At 52.0% G+C, this 18,791-nt stretch overlaps 1 protein-coding gene across 1 annotated transcript; it reads left to right on the top strand.

Moving 5' to 3' along the window:
- Window positions 1-2,072: 2,072 nt before the first annotated feature.
- Window positions 2,073-18,052, top strand: LOC132386617 (killer cell lectin-like receptor subfamily B member 1). The gene is made up of 10 exons (XM_059958912.1): window positions 2,073-2,096; window positions 3,312-3,418; window positions 4,559-4,632; window positions 5,895-5,966; window positions 7,133-7,252; window positions 10,644-10,760; window positions 11,456-11,554; window positions 14,347-14,489; window positions 15,346-15,410; window positions 16,366-18,052. Exons 1-10 carry the CDS (start codon window positions 2,073-2,075, stop codon window positions 16,559-16,561), a joined length of 1,017 nt encoding a protein of 338 aa, XP_059814895.1. The 3' UTR covers window positions 16,562-18,052.
- The last annotated feature ends 739 nt before the right edge of the window (window positions 18,053-18,791 follow it).

Below are 18,791 nucleotides of genomic sequence, written 5' to 3'. Positions count from 1 at the left end.
ACAGGCCATTTTGCACCCCTCTAGTCCGTGCCGAACGCTTACGCTCACCGTCCACCGGCCCGCACTCAGCTCATAACCCTCCAATCCTTTACAATTCCATTTGCCGCCGTCTCCCACACTCTCCCTCTCTCTTTTCGACCTCGTCTCTCTTCTCTTTTTATCTAACGCCTGTTTTCACACTCTCTCTTGGCACCCTGTCATATCCTGTATGTTCCTGACACCACTGTCCGTATCCATGCAACAAGCCTCTGATAACGTGTCCAAAGCTACGTCTCTCCCTACCCACATTCTCCTCACTCTATGTGTCACAGGCGTTAGTGGGGAGCATGAGGGAGAGATGACTTGTAGTATTATACCTCGCCCCCTCCAGTGGATATGTATCACCAGGATCTGAGTGTCTCCACAGCTCTGTATGCACAGGGCGGTCACGTGGTTGCACACCACTTGCTTCAATATCTGCAATCTTAAGTCCCTTTCCCTCCCCCATTATGTCCTCCCCTTCCTGTTCTTCCCACAGCAGAGAATCCGGTCACACACACACACACACACACACACACACACACACACACTATTAGGGAGATTCTCTTGTGTTCTGACCCTGGAACTGTCTGATGGGTCTGTCTCTCGGGAGCTTCATTTTGTGTCTCATCTCGGGAGCATTTGTGGAACGGTTGGAGGAATCTTCAAGACATACACAGACAAATGCAGTGTACTTACTGTTTGAGAAGCTTCACTCTGTATCTGACCCCGGGAGTGTGATGGGACGGTAAGGAGAGGGATTCACTCTGTGTCTGACCCCGGGATTGTGTGATCGGACGGTGTGGAGGGAGATTCACTCTGAGTCTGATCCCGGGATTGTGTGTTGGGACGGTGTGAAGGGAGGTTCACTCTGTGTCTGACCCCGGGAGTGTGTGATGGGACGGAGTGGAGGGAGATTCACTCTGTGTCTGATCCCGGGAGTGTGTGATGGGACGTTCCGGAGGGAGATTCCCTCTGTGCCTGAGCCTGGGAGTGTGTGTAGGGACGGTGTGGAGGGAGATTCACTCTGAGTCTGATCCCGGGAGTGTGTGATCGGACGGAGTGGAGGGAGATTCACTCTGTGTCTGACCTCGGGAGTGTGTGATGGGACGTTCCGGAGGGAGATTCCCTCTGTGCCTGAGCCTGAGAGTGTGTGTTGGGATGGTGTGGCGGTATCTGCACTTTGTTTCTGACCCCTTATGTGTTTGTTCGGACGGTCCAGGGATTATAGCTCTATCTCTCTCCCTCTCTCTCGACCTCGCTCTCTCGCTCTGCGCCCACACATGCATACCGTCTCTACCCCCATCTCTCTCATATATTCATATAACCATTGCTACACAAAAACAGGCCATCTCGGCCTTTCGAATCCGTGCCGAACGCTTACTCTCACCTAGTCCACTGGCCGGAATTAGCCAATAACCCTCCAATACTTCCCAATTCAATTTGTCACTCGCTCCAGCACACTCTCCCTCTGGCACTTCCACTGGATATGTATCTCAGGGTTCTGAGCATCTCAGTAGCTCCGTCTGCACAGGCCGGTCATGTGGTTCCACACCACTTGCTTCAGTTTCTGCAAACTTAACAATCTTAACACCCTTTCCCTGGCCATTTCTGCCCTGCCAATCCTTGCATCCTTGATCCTCACGGCAGCACATTATACGGTCTCTCTGTCTTACACACACACACACACACACACACACACACACACACACACACACACACACACACACACACACACACACACACACACACTCACACACACACACACACACACACACACACACCAGCACATCCTCACGCACACAACCTCCATCTTCGCTATCTGCCGCTCGTTTCCAAACGTCCCTCTCCTTTCGTAGCCGCCCTGACTCACCGTGAAAAAAGTAATCTCTACCTGTTGAACAGCAGGCGGCGCCTGTCCTGGAAACCACCCTGTCACATTTCCATCCGGTGAAAACACAGTGTTGGAAGAGAGAAAGTGGGCTAGAGAAGGTGTGCAGACAGAAAGAGAAGGCTTAGTGAAGAGGATGTGAGATGAAAAGCCTCACGGCGAGATGGGTAGAGAGATGGATCGAGCGGTAAGAGGTGCGAACCTGAAGCGGGATTGCTACATTCATGGGGAGAGATAGGGAGACAGTGACTTCTGCAGAGAGCAAGACGGATAGACAGAAGTGATGAGCAGAGCAGTGGGAGGGTCCGACGATCAAACCAGGAACCAACCGCGGGTGGGGTTGGGTTCGAGGGGATACGATTCTCCAGGACAAAAAGACTCTGCATGAGTGTTCTTCTGCGTTCTTCAATTCTTTTCACTTATTTCATCCCTCTCTAATCCCCTTCTTCCACTCCGTTATCCCCCCTTTCTATTTATAACTCCATCCATAAGTCATCCGCTGTATCCCTCTCCCTCTCTGTAGCACAGTCCCTCCTCCACTGAGATAACGCCCCCTCAATGTCCCTCTTTCTGCATTGCTTTCCACCGTCAGCTCGCCTTTTGCTTTGTCCCTCCCACCACCAAATTAAATTTATATAGACCCCGTCGTTTCACCCTGTCTGTACCCATTCTCTGTTAACATCTGACCCTAAACCCTCTTTATCTCCGCTCCTTCCTCCCTGTCCCTGTCACTTATTTACCTCTCTCTGACCTCCCCCAGCCTTCCCTCATTCTCTCCCTCTTTCTCCCCATTCTCACAACTCCTCCCCCGGCCGCTCTCACATCTCGAGAACACCCGCCTTCACAGCCATAATCTGCCTCCTGGCTGGCACCTCCTCCCCATCTCTCGGCCTCTCCCTTCATCTGGTGTTTGTTGGTGCCGGACAGACTCCCCTGTAAACACGGGCTTCCCTGGACAACGGTTACTTCCCCTTTCTGAGCTCAGAGACGCAGAGAATCCTCGACAGATCGGACGACAACGAGACTTACATAAATGTGAAGTTCACGAAAACGGACTTTGAGACCCCTTCTCGGGGAAAGGCGGGCAGAAATACGTTGCGAGAAAGATTCGGTTTGTGTCTGGCAACGGTGGTGTGTGATGGGCAGCTGTGAAGGGAATTTGTTTCAGTGTCCAATCCGGTGAGTGTGTGATGGGACGGTGTGGAGGGAGCTTCACACTGTGTCTGACTCCGGGAGTGTGTGATGAATCCTTATGGAGGGGGATCACTCTGTGTTTAACCCCGGGAGTGTGTGATGAGACCTTGTGGAGGGGGATCACTCTGTGTCTGACCGTGGGAGTGTGTATTGGGACTTTGTGGAGGGAGCTTCACTCTGTGACTGACTCTCAATCTTCTGTCCCCAGCTGAACCTGATGTATCGTACGTTGAAGTTAATTTCAGGACCCCCTCGGCGCCCCGAGTCCGGACAGATCGAGGTCAGTTTCATCTTTGTTAGTTTGTCCCTGTTTAGGTGACGTTTCCACTCCTGTTGGGAGATCTCAGGGCAAACGTCCAGTTGACCCCACTGATTCAGTGTTTGAGAATAACACGGAGGGAAAGTGTGGGAGATGCGAAGAGGGGAGAACGCTCTTTGGTGGTCGGTGAGGAGTGTTGCGCCGTGGGAATAGGTGTGGAGAGAGTGCTGAGGGAAGATGGCTTGGTATGGGGCGTGCGCAGGAAGGGGCAATGAGGAGCAAGTTGTGTGGGGTACGGGTGGTGAAAATGATTTAGTTCAGTGTCGATGTGGTTAGGAGGGAGGACTGTGGGTGGGAGGCTGGGAAGTAGCGCGGTATAAAACCTTAACCCTTCTCTACCTTTTCTAACCCCACTCTCTTTTCCCTTTTTCCTGTTCTCTCACCCCGTCTCCTCTCTCCCTCCCTCGCCTGTCTCTCCCTCACACTATTTCCCCTACTGTCTCCTGCTGTCCCGAACTCTTCCACCTCTCTCATTGCCACCTCTCCCTCTCGTCTCTCTTCTTTCACAGTCACAGTCTATACCACTCTCGATCTCCCTCTCGCTCTCTATCGCTCTCTCTCTCAGCTCACTCTCATACCCCCGTCAACCCCGCCCGTTCCTCTCACCTCTCCGTCCCTACGTTTGCCACTCATCTCCACTCCACGCCTTCACTCTCTGTCCACCCTCTCTCACGCACCCCGTCGCTCTGCCCACTCTCGCCTACCCCTCTCACAAAAATTCTCTTGTTCTTACTTCCCCATCCGTCACCCACTTCCACCCTCCCTCCCTCTCCATTCTCATTCTACGCCATTCATCTCTCACGCCTCTCCGCTCTCCCCCGACACTGTCTACCCCCTCTCCCCTTTCTCTCCCCGTCCTTTGTATAGCATTTTCCTGCCCAATACCCACATCGCACTCTCCCCTCTCTGTCCGTCGTTTTCGCCTCCTCTCTGTCTCCACGTCTCTGTCCTCTCTCTCTCTCTCTACCAGTTCTCTATCATCCTCTCTCCCTCCACTTCCCCGCTCTCGCGTCTCTCTCTCCGCAACTCCCTCCCCCATTCCCTACCGCTCTCACTCTCTTCCTAATCTGCCTGTGCTGCTCTCTCGCCCAGACGGTCAGAACACCACCTACTCAGAGCTGAACGTTCGGAAAAAGAACCCGCATCGATAAGGACGAACATTCTCCCATTTCCTCGGGTCCCGGCGGGCGGTCAACCGCTGCAGAAACAGGTCAGAGTTCATAGCGACGTCAATCTGGAGCGGTCACGTGTCATATTCCCAAGTGTCCAAGATTCTAATGCATCTGCTTGGACCACTTCACCTGTCAGCTCGTCCCATAGGCTGACCACCATCTGGGTAATGAAAGGTCGTCACACGGGCCACAATGAAACCTCTTTCCCCTCTCACCTTAGACCTGTGCGCTCTGGTCCTCGATTCTCCGAGTCTGTGGAAAATAACCGTACACATTCACCGCTCGCGGTTCCATATGCCTTTATATGGTCACCCCTACACTCCAAGAATTAAAGTCCCAACCTGCCCGATCTCTATCATTAAATTGCTCCCTCCAATCCGGTAGCATCCTCGTTCCCCTCCTTCTCTCTGCTCTACTCTCACCCCCCCATCTTCCCACACTACCCTCCCCACTCTCCCTGCCCCTCTCCTACCCCAGTCGCCTCCTCTACTCTGTTCCCGAATCTGCCCAACTATTCTCCGGCAAACGTTTCCCCATTTGTGCCTTTCTTTCTCCCCAACTCCGCACTCTTCCCCCACCGCCCTACTCTCCGTCCCTCTCTCCAAGCCTATTCTCTCCCTCTCCCTTTCTATTTACCCGCTCTCTGTACCCATTCTCTGCTGCATCTGACCTTACTAACTGTTTATTTCCGCTCCTCCCTCCCTGCCCAGTGTCACCCATGTATCTCTCTCCGACCTCCCCCGTCCTTCCCTCATTCTCCACTCCACCTCTTTCTCCTCACTCTCACAACTCCACCTCCCGCCGCGCTCACCTCTAGAGAGTCCCCAACTTCACACCCTCAATCTGCCTCCTGCCTGGCACCTCCTCCCCTGCTCTCGGCCTCTCCCTTTATCTGCACATCATCTGGTGTTTGTTCGTGCCGGTCAAACTCCACTGCAAACACGGGCTTCATCTGTCAACGATTACTTCTCCTTTCTGAGCTCAGAGACGCAGAGAAACCTCGACAGAATGGACGACAGCGAAACTGACATGAAAGTGAAGTTCACAAAAACGGACTCAGAAACTCCTTCCCGAGCAAAGACGGACTGAAAAACGTTGCTAGGGAAATTCTGTTTGTGTCTGCCCACTAGGGTGTGTAATGGGAGGGTGTAGAGGGAGGTTCACTCTGTGTCTGAACCCGGGAGTGTGTGATGGGACGGTGTGGAGGGAGACTCACTCTGTGTCTGACCCCGGGAGTGTGGGATGGGACTGTGTGGAAGGAGCTTTACTCTGTGCCTGACTCTCAACCTTCTGTCCCCAGCTGAACCTAATGTATCGTACGTGGAAGTTAATTTCAAGACCCCATCGGCGCCCCGGGTCCGGACAGATCGAGGTCAGTTTCATCTTTGTTAGTTTGTCCCTGTTTAGGTGACGTTTCCAATCCTGTGGAGAGATCTCAGAGCAAACTTACAGTTGACACTAATGATCCCCTGTTTGAGAATAACACGGAGGGAACGGGTGAGAGAAGGAAGAGCGGGGAACTCTCTTTGATGATCGGTGCCGAGTGTTGCGCCCTGGGAGGGGCGGATTAGAGATAGCGCCGTGGAATGTAGTGTGGAAGGAGTGTTGTCGGGAAGATGGCATGGTATAGGGCATGTGGAGGAAGGGACAAAGAGGAGCAAGCGGTCTGGTGCGGGGGTGATGGAGGTGTGTTAGTTCCGTGTCGTTGCAGTGAGGAGGGAGGACTGTGGGACAGACGCTGAGAAGGATTGCGGTATAAAACTGTAACCCATCTCTCCCTTTTTAACCCCATTCTCCTTTCCCTCTTTCCCTTCTCTCACCCCGTTTCTTCTCTCCCTCCCTCCTCTGTCTCTCCCTCACCCTACTTCCCCGACTGTGTCCCGCTGTCCCGCTCTCTTCACCCTCTCTTATTGTCCCCTATCCGCCCCGTCTCTCGTCTATCACAGTCACCGTCTCTACCGCTCTCGGTCTCCCTCTTGCACTCTATCGCTCTTTCACTGCTCAGTCTTATGCCCCCGTCAACCCCGCCCCATTTTACCTCCTCTCTCTGTCCCTAACTTGGCGGCACATCTACCCTCCATGCCTTCCCTTTCTCTCCATCCAACCCTCTCTTCCGATCCCCGACGCTCCCCCACACTCTCTTTTCCCCTCTCACTGAAATTCTTTTCTTCTCGCCTCCCCATCCCTCTCCCAGCCTCCATCATTCTCCCTTCTCATTCCCCTCTATTCAACTCTCACGCCTATCACTCTCCTCTCCCCAACAAAATATGCCCCCTCTCCCCTTTTTCTCCCCGTTTTTTGTCTCGCTTTTTCCTGCCCAATGCCCACATCGCACTCTCCCCTCTCTGTCCATCGTTTTCCCCTTCTCTGTCTCCAAGTCTCTGTCCTCCCTCTCTCCCTGTTCTCCCGCACTCTCTCACTTGCTGTCTCACACCCCCTCTCCCTTCAATGACCTCCGTCTCTGTCATCTATCTCTCTCCGATACCCTCCCCCATTCCCTACCGCACTCACTCTCTTCCTAATCTGCCTGTCTCCCAGAAGGTCTGAAATCCACCTACTCAGAGCTGAACGTTCGGAAAAAGAAACCCCGCGTCGATGAGGACGAAGATCCTCCCATTTCCTCGGGACCCGGCGGGCTGTCAACCGCTGCACAAACAGGTCAGAGTCCATAGCGAGGACGTCATCTCGTAGCTGTCAGTGTCATGCTCCCATGTGTCCAAGTTTCTAAAGCACCTGCTTCTGCCAGTTCTTTTCTCAGCTCGTCCCAATGGCTGACCACCATCTGGGAAATGAAAGGTCGTCAGACGGGCCCGAATTAAATCCCTTTCCCATCTCTCCTTTGACTTGTGCACTCTTGCCCACGATTCTCTAAGTCTACGGAAAATAACTGTACGCACTCACTGCTCTTTATTTTATACGTCTCTGTGTGGTCACCCTTACCCTCCAAGGAACTAAGTCACAACCTGCCCGACCTCTATCCATAAGATCCTCACTCCAATCCGGCAACATCCTCCGTCTCCTCCTTCTCTCTGCTCTACTCTCACTCCCCCATCTTCCCACACTACCCACCCCACTCTCACTGCCCCTCTCCTACCCCAGTCGCCTCCTCTACTAGGTTCCCGATTCTCCCCAACTAATCTCCTACAAACGTTTCCCCATTTATGCCCTTCTTTCTCCCCATCTCTCCACATCCCCGTCTGTCCCTTTCTCCTCCCCTATTATTCCCCTCTCTCTCTTTACCCCCCTCATCTCCGTCTACCACCACTCTCTCTAACTCCCCTCCATCACTCATCTCTCTCACTCCACGCCATCGACTCTCACCCCAATCCTGTGCCCTCTGGTTCCCGATACCCGGGACCTGAGGAACGTCTGTGCTCATTCACCCTGCCTGCACCCCTCGTGGTTTTACAGAACTCTGTAAGTTTACCCCTGCGCTCCAAGGAAAGAAGTCCCGACCTGCCCGACATCTCTCCATGCCTCACTCCCCGAGTCCAACATCCTCGCAAACCTTCCCACAGTGGCCTTTCCCATATCAGGGCGACCAACACTGAACAAGAGCGGCGTCACTGGATATCTGCAACGTGACCTCCCGACTCCTGTACCATCATCTTCCAGAGCAGTGTAACATCTGAGACCTTGTTAAAGTCCAGGTAGATTACATTATTCCCCGTGCCTGATCTGTCCTTCCCGAGTAAATTAGCCGACAACTCTCTCTGGGTCCACCGGAATCAAATCAGTCTAATCTCCCCTGGCCCAACACCCTTATACAGAGCAGCCCAACAATAGGTCATTGAAGTCCCTATCCATCACGGCTGGTACACTGCCCAAATCAGCCGTCCAGCTGTCTCACTCCAAAGATGGAATTCTGACATTTTCTCTCTCGTCGACACTGTCTACATTTCCTGCTGTCTCCGTGAAGCAGCCAGAATAACCATAAACTCCCATCTAACACATCCGGATTCCCTCCCATCGGGGAGAAAGGTACGAAAGCACGTCCCGCCAGTCTCAAGGACGGATTCTGGCCCGGTTCTATCGGGTGATATAACGGCCTCCCCGGACGATCAGATGGACTCCTCACCTCACGATCTACATCGTCGTGGCCCCTTACACTTTATCGTCGGCCTGCACTGTCCTCTCTCTGTTACCGTGACGCTTTATTCTGCAGGACCACTCCTGTTTGTGATGGATATCGAAACATTCAAACATAGAAAATATACAACACAATACAGGCTCTTCGGTCCATAAAGTTGTGACGAACATGCCCGTACCTCAGAACAACCTAGGACTTAACCATAGCCCTCTATGTTTCTACTCTCCATTTAGCCATCCAGGAGACCCATGAAAGACCCTGTCGTTTCCGCCTCCCACACCGCCGACTGCAGCCTATTCCATGCACTCACCACTCGCGAATTAAAAAAAAAAACTTACCCCTGAAATCTCCTCTGTACCAACTTCCAAGCTCCTTAAAGGCCAGTCCTCTCGTGCGAGCGAGTTCAGTCCTGGGAAAAAGCCTCTGACTCTCCGCACGATCAATGCCTCACATCACCCTGTTCACCTCTATCAGGTCACCTCTCATCCTCCATCGCTTCAAGGAAAAAAGGCTGATTTCACTCAACCTATTCTCATAAGTCATGCTCTCAAATCCAGTAAACATTCTTGTCAATCTCCTCTGCACCATTTCTATGGATTCCACGACTTTTCTATAGTGAGGCGAACAGAACTGTGCACAGTTCTCCAGGTAGGGTCTGACCAGGGTTCTATACATCTGCAACATTACCTCTCAGCTCCTAAATTCAATTCCAGGATTGATGAAGGCCTATACTCAATACGAATTCTTAACCACAGAGTCATCCTGCGCAGCTGCTTTGAGCTCGGACCGCATGATCCCTCTGATTCTCCACACTGCCAAGAGTCTTACCATTAACACTATATTCTGACATCGTATTTGACCTGTCAAAATGAACAATTTCACAAGGGTTTCGGCCCGAGTCGTCGGCACTAGCTCCTCCCACAGATGCTGTCCAGTCTGCCGGGTTCTGCTAACATTTTGTGTCTTTATTTATTTCTATCATCTGCAGATTCCCTCGTCGTACACTTCATACATAACTGGGCGGAACTTCATCTGCAACTTCTCAGCCAGTTTTGCATCCCGCTGTAACTTCTGTCCGCCCTCCAACAGTCCACAAAACCCCAAACGTTGTGTCATCCGCAGCCTACGAACCCATCCCTCCACGTCATCATCCAGTTCATTTATAAAAGTCACGAAGAATACGGGTTCCAGAACAGATCCCTGATGCACTCCACTGGTAACCGATTTCCATGCAGAATATGACCCGTCTGAAACCACTCTTTGCCTTCTGTGGGCAAGCGAGTTGTGGATCAACAAAGCAATATCCCCTTGGATCCCATTCCTCCTTACTTTCTCAGTAAGCCTTGCATGGGGTACCTTATAAAATGCTTTGCTGGAATCCATGTAAAGTACATCTACTGCTCTTCCTTATCAATGTGTTTGGTCACATCCCCACAAAAATGCAATCAGTCTCGTAAGGCACGATCCGCCCTTTACAAAGCCATGCTGACAACTCCTAAACATATTATACCTCTCCAAATGTTCATAAATCCTGCCTCTCCGGATCTTCTCCATCAACTTACCAAAAGCTGAGGTAATACTCACTGGTCTATAATTTCCTGGGCTATCTCCTCTCCCTTTCTTGAATAAAGGAAAACATCCGCAACCTTCCAATCCTCCGGAAACTCCCACGTCTCCATTGATGATGCAAAGATCATCGCCAGAGACTCAGCAATCTCTCCCCTCGCCTCCCACAGTAGTCTGGGCTATATTTCGTCCGTACCGGCGATTTATCAAATTTGATACTTTCCAAAATTACCATTACATCATCTTTCGTAACATCTACATGCTCAGGCTTTTCAGTCTGCTGCAAGTCATCACGACAATCACTAAGATAATAAAGTAACGTATTCATTAAGCAGTTCCTGTTGTCTTATTAAATATTTATTGTGATGTTATGGTCGTGTGGTCTCCCCACAGCTGCGCATGATCAACAGTCGAAAGTGAAGATCGGAAATAGACCGTACCGTCTGTTCTGCCTACTCTGCCTAGTTACATTCGCCCTCATCGTGATAGTGGCCGGATTCTCGATACATGGTGAGTGGAACGGACTCCGTGTGGAGTCAGACCGTAAATAAAGAGAGTGGAATAAACTGTTATTGTAAAACACCACAGCGACACCGACACGGCCCTTACCGTAACACCAGGTAAAACCCATCTCCACAACACGGACACACCCCTAACCGCGATAAAAACACGGCCTGAACCGTAACACAGTCAAGACACGTCCTGACACCCACACGACATTCTCTGTCGACCTCGTCCCGGCCGCCGACACAAGCAAAGCCGAGGTCTCGGAGGCCTTCTCCTCCGGAGATTCCGGACCGCACGGTAGCAGCGGCAGCGAAGCGGGCATTTCAGAAGATTCTCCAGATGTTCCTCCGCGCTCTCACGTCTGTCTCCATCAAATCAGGATTGTGCTCGGATCCCTACTTAACAAGTAACAGATATCCATCTCCAGAGAGGCCGCGCGCGCTGCGTCGCGCCGCCATTTTCTCCTCCTTTACTGGGACACCCTTCACCGTCACACTGACATAAAACTCTGTGACCCGTGCGGTAGCGCGACGCTGACTCACGTATCACTGCAAACGCGAAACATCCTTCACCATCCCTCTCAGTATCCAAGATTCGTCAGCCTAAGGTCACCTCCGACCGAAACTACCATGAGTTGAACTCAACCCTGCAATAACGTATCACTGTAAACGCTAAACATCCTTCTTCATCTCTCTCAGTGTCACAGATTCGTCACCAGTTCACTGAGATGGAAACGAAGTACAGATCTGTCAACGAAACCAAGGCTCGAATCTGTGAATTGTTGACCAGCAGAAGAGGTGAGGCATCATCCCCCTCTTTCACCCGCTCCTCATCACAGGGCAGGCATGGAGAGAGGAAGCGTCACTCTGTGCTTGACATCGGGAGTGTACGATTATGGTACGGAGGGTGATTCACTCTATGTCTTACTCTGGGAATGTCTGACGGGACAGTATGGATCCAGCTTCACTCTGTGTCTGACAGTGGGATTGTGTGATCGGACAGTGCACAGAGAGATTCACCCCATGTCTGACCCCTGAAATGCGTTATCCACCGTGGAGAGAGAGCTTCACTCTGAATCCGGGAGTGTGTGACGGGACGGTGCAGCGGGGGCTGTACTCTGTGTCTTAATTCGGGATTGTGTGGTGGGATCGTGGAGAGAGAGGGACTGTATTTGATTGCAGGACTGTGTGATGGGAGAGTGCAGATGGACGTAAGGGGACGTAAGGCGGGAGATTCACAATGTTCTGACCAAGGCCTTATGTGACTGGACTTTGTGGAGCGATTTAATTCTGATCTCTGACTAAGGGAATTTGTGAAGGGCGCTGTGGTGTGAGCTTCACTCTGTGGTTGACGCTTGGAGTGTGTGATGCGACGCTGTGGAAGGAGTAATGCCCAGAATCTGACCGTGGAAGAGTCCGATTGGACGGTGTGCAGGAAACTTCACTCCACGTCTCACCACTGGATTGTGCGATGAGGCCATGGAGAGAGAGATTCACTCTGTGGCTGACACAGGCAGTGAGTGACAAGGCTTTGTAGAGGGAGCAGAACTCTGTGTCTTACTCCGGATGTGTGTGATGGGACAATGTGCAGGGGAGCTTCACTCCATGTTTAAGACTGGGCGTGTTTGAAAGACAGTGTGCAGGGAGCTACACTCCACATCAGACCCCGGGAGTCTATGAAAGGCAGTGTGCAGGGAGCCTCACTCCACGTCTGACCAGGGAGTGTATGAAAGGCAGTGTGCAGGGAGCTTCACTCCACGTCTGAGACCGGGAGTGTGTGAAGGGTCCCTGGAGAGAGAGACTCAGTCTGCGTCTGACAGTGAGAGCGTGTGATCGGACCGTGTGCAGGGAGCTTAAAACTGTGTCTCACCTGTGTAGGATGGGACTCTGTGTTTCACACAGTGTGCTTCTGATAGAAAGCTATGATGGGGGAGGGGTTCTGAGCGCGTTTGGTTGGGGGGGGTGTCACGTGTGTGTCTGGCGCCGGGAACGGTGGCGCGTGTCTGGATGGTGTTCCGCTCTGTGTCTGATTCCAGGGGTGTGTGATAGGGCGGTGCGGATGGAGACGCTCTCGTTTTCCGACCCCTGTATCGTGTGATGACACTGGATAGAAGGAGCATCACACTGTGTCAGACCCCGGGAGTGTGCGGCGGGATGGTGCAGAGTGTGCTTAATTTCCTATCTGATCACGGGCGGGGGAATTGGGGTAGTGTGGAGGGAGGTTCACTTTGTGATTGTCGGCAGGACTGTGTGATGGGAGAGGGTACATGGAGCTTCACACCATGCTTCACCCGAGGAGTGTGAGATAGTGTGGGTTAGGGTTAAGGTTGTGTGTGATGGGACAGTGCGGAAGGAACATCACTCTGTGTCTGAAGTATGAGAGTATGAAGGAACCGTGAGACAAGAGCTTCATTCTACGTCTGTCTTCGAATGTGTGCGACGGGACATTTTGGATGGAACCCAAATTACTGCATGCCCCTTCAGGAAGTGTGATTGAATAGACTGGAGGGACTTTCACTCTATAACTGTCTCCGGGTGCCTGTGATGGGAGGGTGCCGAGGTAGTTTCAGTCCGTGTCTGATGTTGGGAGTGCGTGATGGGACGCTGTGGAGGGAGATTCACTCTGTCTGATCCCGAGACAGTGTGATGAGAATGTGTGGACGGGGCACACTGTTTTTGACCCTGCGCCTGTGCCATGGGAGAGTGAGAATGAGCTTCACTCCACGTCTTTCTCCGGGTGTCAGTAATCGGACGGTGCTGGAGGAGCTACACCTGTCTGATCCCAGGAGATTGCGATTGGACACTGTCACAGTAGCCGACCTCTGCGTCTCACTCATTCCGCGAATGTGTGATGGGACGCTGTGGAGGGGAATGAGGGAGGGAGAGAGAGAGAGAGAGAGAGAGAGAGAGAGAGAGAGAGAGAGAGAGAGAGAGAGAGAGAGAGAGAGAGAGAGAGAGGGAGAGAGAGAGAGAGAGAGAGAGAGAGAGAGAGAGAGAGAGAGAGAGATTCCCTCTGTGTCTGATCTGATACCGGGCGTGCACGATAGGAGAGTTTGGAGGGAACTTAATTCAGGGTCCAAACCAGAGACTGTTGGGAGCATCGCTCTGTTTCTGACACACCGGGTGTGTGATGGGTAGCTGTGGAACGAGCCTCACTTTGTGTCTGACTCCGTGAGTGTTTCAGGGACGGGGTAGAGGAAGCCTGAATCTGTGCCTGACTGGAGAGTCTGTGATAGATGATGTAAAGGGAACTTCACTCTATGCCTGATCCTGTGAATCTGTGACGGGACGTTGTGGAGGGAACTTCATTCTGTGTCTCTCCCCGGGCGTCTGGTACGAGATTCTCTGTGTCTTGACTCCGGGAGTGTGTGATGGATGGTTTGGGGAGGGATTCATTGTGCCTTTTCCTGTGAATGTGCGATGGGACGATGTTGGGGGCGGAAAAAATCCCTTTGTGTCGGACCTCAGGTAAACGTAGCGGGACCGCATGGCGTGAAATTCAGTATGTGCGTCACACCGGATGGGTGTGATGGGAAAGTGTGCAGGTAGATTCACTCTGTGTCTCACTGTTCCTTGTTCGTGATTTCCAGTGCTAAACTGTTCCGAGGATTGGATCAGGAATAATGACCGGTGTTATTACGGCTCCACGTTTCAAACAAATTTCTCCAGAGCGATAGAAGAATGTTCAAGCCGTGATTCAAGGCTGCTGGAAATCAATTCAAGGGATGAAGCGGTATGTGTCACAGCATGGGAAGATCCCACAATATCACAAGATTAATCACACACTCGCGGATTCAAGCATAGATTGAACACACAACATACACTCCCAGCACACACTCACGGGGTGTGACACAGAGTGAATCTCCCTCGACATCATCCCTTCACACACTCCCGGTTTCAGACACAGAGCGGTTATCCCTCCATGCCGTCCCATCACACACTCCCGGGGTCAGACACAGAGTGACGCTCCGTCCGCACCGTCCCATCACACACCCGTGGTCAGACATAGAGTGAAGCTCCCTCCACACCGTCCCATCACACACTCCCGGGGTCAGACAGAGAGTGTATCTCCCTCCACACCGTCCCATCACACACTCCCGTGGTCAGACATAGAGTGAAGCTCCCTCCACACCGTCCCATCACACACTCCCGGTGTCAGACACAGAGGGAATCTCCCTCCACACCGTCCCATCACACACACCCAGGGTGAGACACAGAGGGAATCTCCCTCCACACCGTCCCATCACACACTCCTGGGGTCAGACACAGAGTGAATCTTCCTCCACACCGTCCCATTACATACTCCCGTGGTCAGTCACAGAGTGAATCTCCCTACGCACAGTCCCATCACACAACCCGGGGTCAGACACAGATTGAATCTCCCTCCACACCGTCCCATCACACAGTCCCGGGGTCGAGCACGGAGTGAATCTCGCTCCGCACCGTCTCATTACAAACTGCCTTGATCAGACACAGAGTGAAGCTCCCTTAACAAAGTCCGATCACAGATTCCTTTTGTAGTCATCTGAGAGAAGTTCCGTACATAGATTTCGATTCTTGGCATTAATCAAATAAATTTAATTTCTCAGAGGTTTGTATCCAATTATCTTGCGTACATGAACCTTTACTACTGGATTGGAAAATGCGAAGACGGGTAAGATTTGGACTGATGTATGGGGTGAGACTTGAGTATTCAGATAGTGCTGCCGGGATTATCTGGGATTCGTTTACGGACTGAAGTAGTTTTGTGGGACAAGGGAGGGTCATTGGGATTTGCCTGTAGTCTGTACGTGGGTGGAGTCTAGGGTGATACACTGGGAATATTTTGGGGCCGACACGTGTCTGCCGGGGAAGGACAGGGCAGTGGGAATATTTCAGACACTGGCATGGGGCAGCGGGGACAGTTCAGTACTGAGGGATTATTTAGGTATGACCCATGTCGGTGGGAGAGCGCTGTTCAGTGGGAACATTTCTGAGATAGTCGCCGGGCTGTGTGGCGAGGGAGCAACAGCCGGATTAGTTTGCTAAATAACATAGATTTGAGGAGCGAGAGTAGGACAACTGGTTTAGTTTGGAGACCAGTACAGGGCGATGGGTACACAATGGGTTAATGTGATTAGTTCGGAGGTGGTCGCCGGGCTGTGTGGAGAGGGAGAAACAGTGTGATTCGTTTGCTAAATGCCATAGATCTGAGGGAACAGAGCTGGGCAGGTGGATAAGACGGTGGAAGAGTGGGGGTTGTTCGCGGACTGAAACAGATCAGAGGGGAGAGGGTGGGCATGTTCGATTCGTATGGGGACTGACAGAGGACTGTGTTGAGGAAGCGGTTCTGTGGGATTAGTTTGGGGGATACGGGGCTGTGGGGAGACATTGGGTCAGTGCCTTAGTTGGGGACTGACACAGGATTTTGGGTAGACATTGGGACCGTGGTATCTCTCTGGGTACCGGCACCGGGCCGTGGGGGAGAGCGGTTGCGTGGGATGAGTTTGGGTACTGACACACTGTTAGAAGAGAGCAAAATCATGGGATTAGCTTGGGAACGGTCTCGGCTCGAGTTCTCTGCTGGATCTGTTTTGTCTCTGTTGAAATTGTTTCTCCCTCTTGAATAGGAATGTGAGCTCCGGTCTCCTGTACCAGGTGTCCTGTGGAACGCCCCCTTGCACTCAGTGTGACCTGACTTCACTCGGAAGGACTTACCCTTGCGATGTTGATCAGAGATTCATCTGCGAGAAGTCGGCACATTTGTTCCCGCATATTCCTGAAAATATCCAGGGTCTCTGTCAACAGCCAGTGGAGGCGACGTGAATCAAATGACTATCCCCAGTCTGCCCTTCACTCGCACTCTTCGATCTTTCCAGATTCCCTGCCCACCCTTCTGCCCTTCCCTGCTACACCAATTCCTCCTCTTATCGCAACCATATGGTCTCCACCAGACACCGACAAGCCTCTCTTGCTGTCTAACCACTTATTTCCCTCCATTCCCCCGTCCCGCTCTTTCTGATCCCTCTTCCTCCCTCTTTCACCTGTCTCCCCGTCCATCCCCTTCTTTCACTCCATTCCCCAGTCCCGCTCTTTATGATCCCTCTACTCCCCTCCTTCACCTCTCTCCCCGTCCATCCCCTTCTTTCCCTCCATTCCTCCGTCCCGCTCTTTCTGCTCCCTCTACCTATCTTATTATTACCTCGTCTTTCCTCCTCCCGCTTTCTTCTGCTCCCTCTACCCACCTCTTTCACCGCTCTCCCCGTCCTTCCCCTTCTTTCCCTCCATTTCCTCGTCCCGCTCTATCTGCTCCCTCTACCCCCTCTTTCACCTCGCCCCGTCGATCCCCTTCTTTCTTTCCATTCCCCAGTCTCGCTCTTTCTGCTCCCTCTACCCCCCGCTTTCACCTCTCTCCCTGTGCATCCCCTTCTTGCCCTCCATTCCCCCGTCCCGCTCTTTCTGCTCCCTCTACATACCTTATTATTACCTCTTACTTTCTCCCTCTATTTCCACATTCTCTCTTCGTCAACTATCACTGTTACATCCTCTCGAACTCCCTCCTCACTTTTTCTGTCCCCTCCTCCTGTCCCATTCTCCATCAGTGCTCGCATCCCCAGTCTCTCCACGACACACCGACAAACCTCTGTCCCCATTGATCTCCTGCTTTGTGGCAATTTCCATCCCGTGCCGTTCTTCTCCACCCCCTACTGCTCGTCCTTTCTCCGCCGGCACTTTTTCCTCTCCCTATGCCAACTCTTTCCCACTTTTTGCTCCCTCTCTACCCTCTTTCTACCCCTCTCTCTGCCTTCCCTCTCCGTCTCTCTGTACTCTCAGTGTTCATCATGTCCACTTACTCCTTTCCACTCACTCTCACGTCAATTCTGTGCGGTCTGGTGCTCGATAACCCAACCCTGGGTGAACGTTTGTGCCTATTTCCTCTGTCTGTGCCTCTCTCGGGTTTATGGAACTTTGTAAGTTTACAAAACTGATCCAGGGCATAACGTCCCAAACTCCATCCCTCTCTCCATAACCCTCGATTTCCTGCAATATCCCCGTACAACTCCCTGTACACGCTTTCCATGTCAGTGGCATTTGTTTCCAAAAACAAAAAGCCTCAGCGACGGTTTGTACCACTGCAGCGAGATCTCCCGACTCCCGTGTTCAGTGTCCTGACTGGTGAAGGCCAGCGTGTTCTGTCCTATCGAATATTTTTAATCAGAATCGCTATTTGATTTATTTTACCTGAAATTCATGCGGCTTGAAATGTGTTTTTTTGTTGCATCATAACAGCAAAAAAGATGTATAGTTAATGTACATTACAAGCATTAATAAACACCGCAAAAATGTCGAGTTATTGCTCCTGCCTTCAGGGATGTGATGGCCCAGGGTGAGAAGATGTCCCTGAATCTTTGTGAGTGGGTGTTCAGGCTCCTGTGACTCCTCCCTGATGCTAGCAACGAGCAGCGAGCTTCTCCCGAGTGGGGAGAGGACTCAGTGATGGATGCCGCCTTCTCGAGGCATCGCCTCTTGACCATGTCCTCGATGTTGGGGAGGGGTGTGACCGTCAGAGTGGCGGCTGAGGCTGGAACCCTCTGTAGCCCGTTACTATTCCGTGCGTTGCAGCATCCGCAGCCGGCGGCGATGCGGCTAGTCAGAAAGTCCCCCACCGAGCATCCATAGAATTTTCCTCATCTTCACTCCTAAAGCTGTGATCCCTTCTGTAGCGAGACAGCTGTGGATGGCGCTGAACTCAAATGTTTTTCAAATTCAAATTCAGTCTCAGACTCGAAGTGAACAAGAAGGTACCAACCCAAACCAAAGACTTCATGACAATCAGTCGTACTGGAGACGGAACTCTTACGGTTGAGCCCTGAGTGCTCAGCTAGATTCCTTTAACGATAGACTTTCCATGAAGTAAACAATTACATCTCTGAATCTGAGAAGAAAAGTGAGAGTGAACCGTACTCCGGGAAATGGACGTGCGGAATCGTGGAAGCCTGTCCTGTTCAGTCGGGCACATGACACTTTCTTTGTGTTTGCATGAACGTGTTGGGCC

Source organism: Hypanus sabinus, unplaced genomic scaffold (assembly GCF_030144855.1).
Source record: "Hypanus sabinus isolate sHypSab1 unplaced genomic scaffold, sHypSab1.hap1 scaffold_1226, whole genome shotgun sequence".
NCBI classification, from domain to species: Eukaryota; Metazoa; Chordata; class Chondrichthyes; order Myliobatiformes; family Dasyatidae; genus Hypanus; species Hypanus sabinus.
This window is presented reverse-complemented; position numbering and strand designations above follow the sequence as displayed.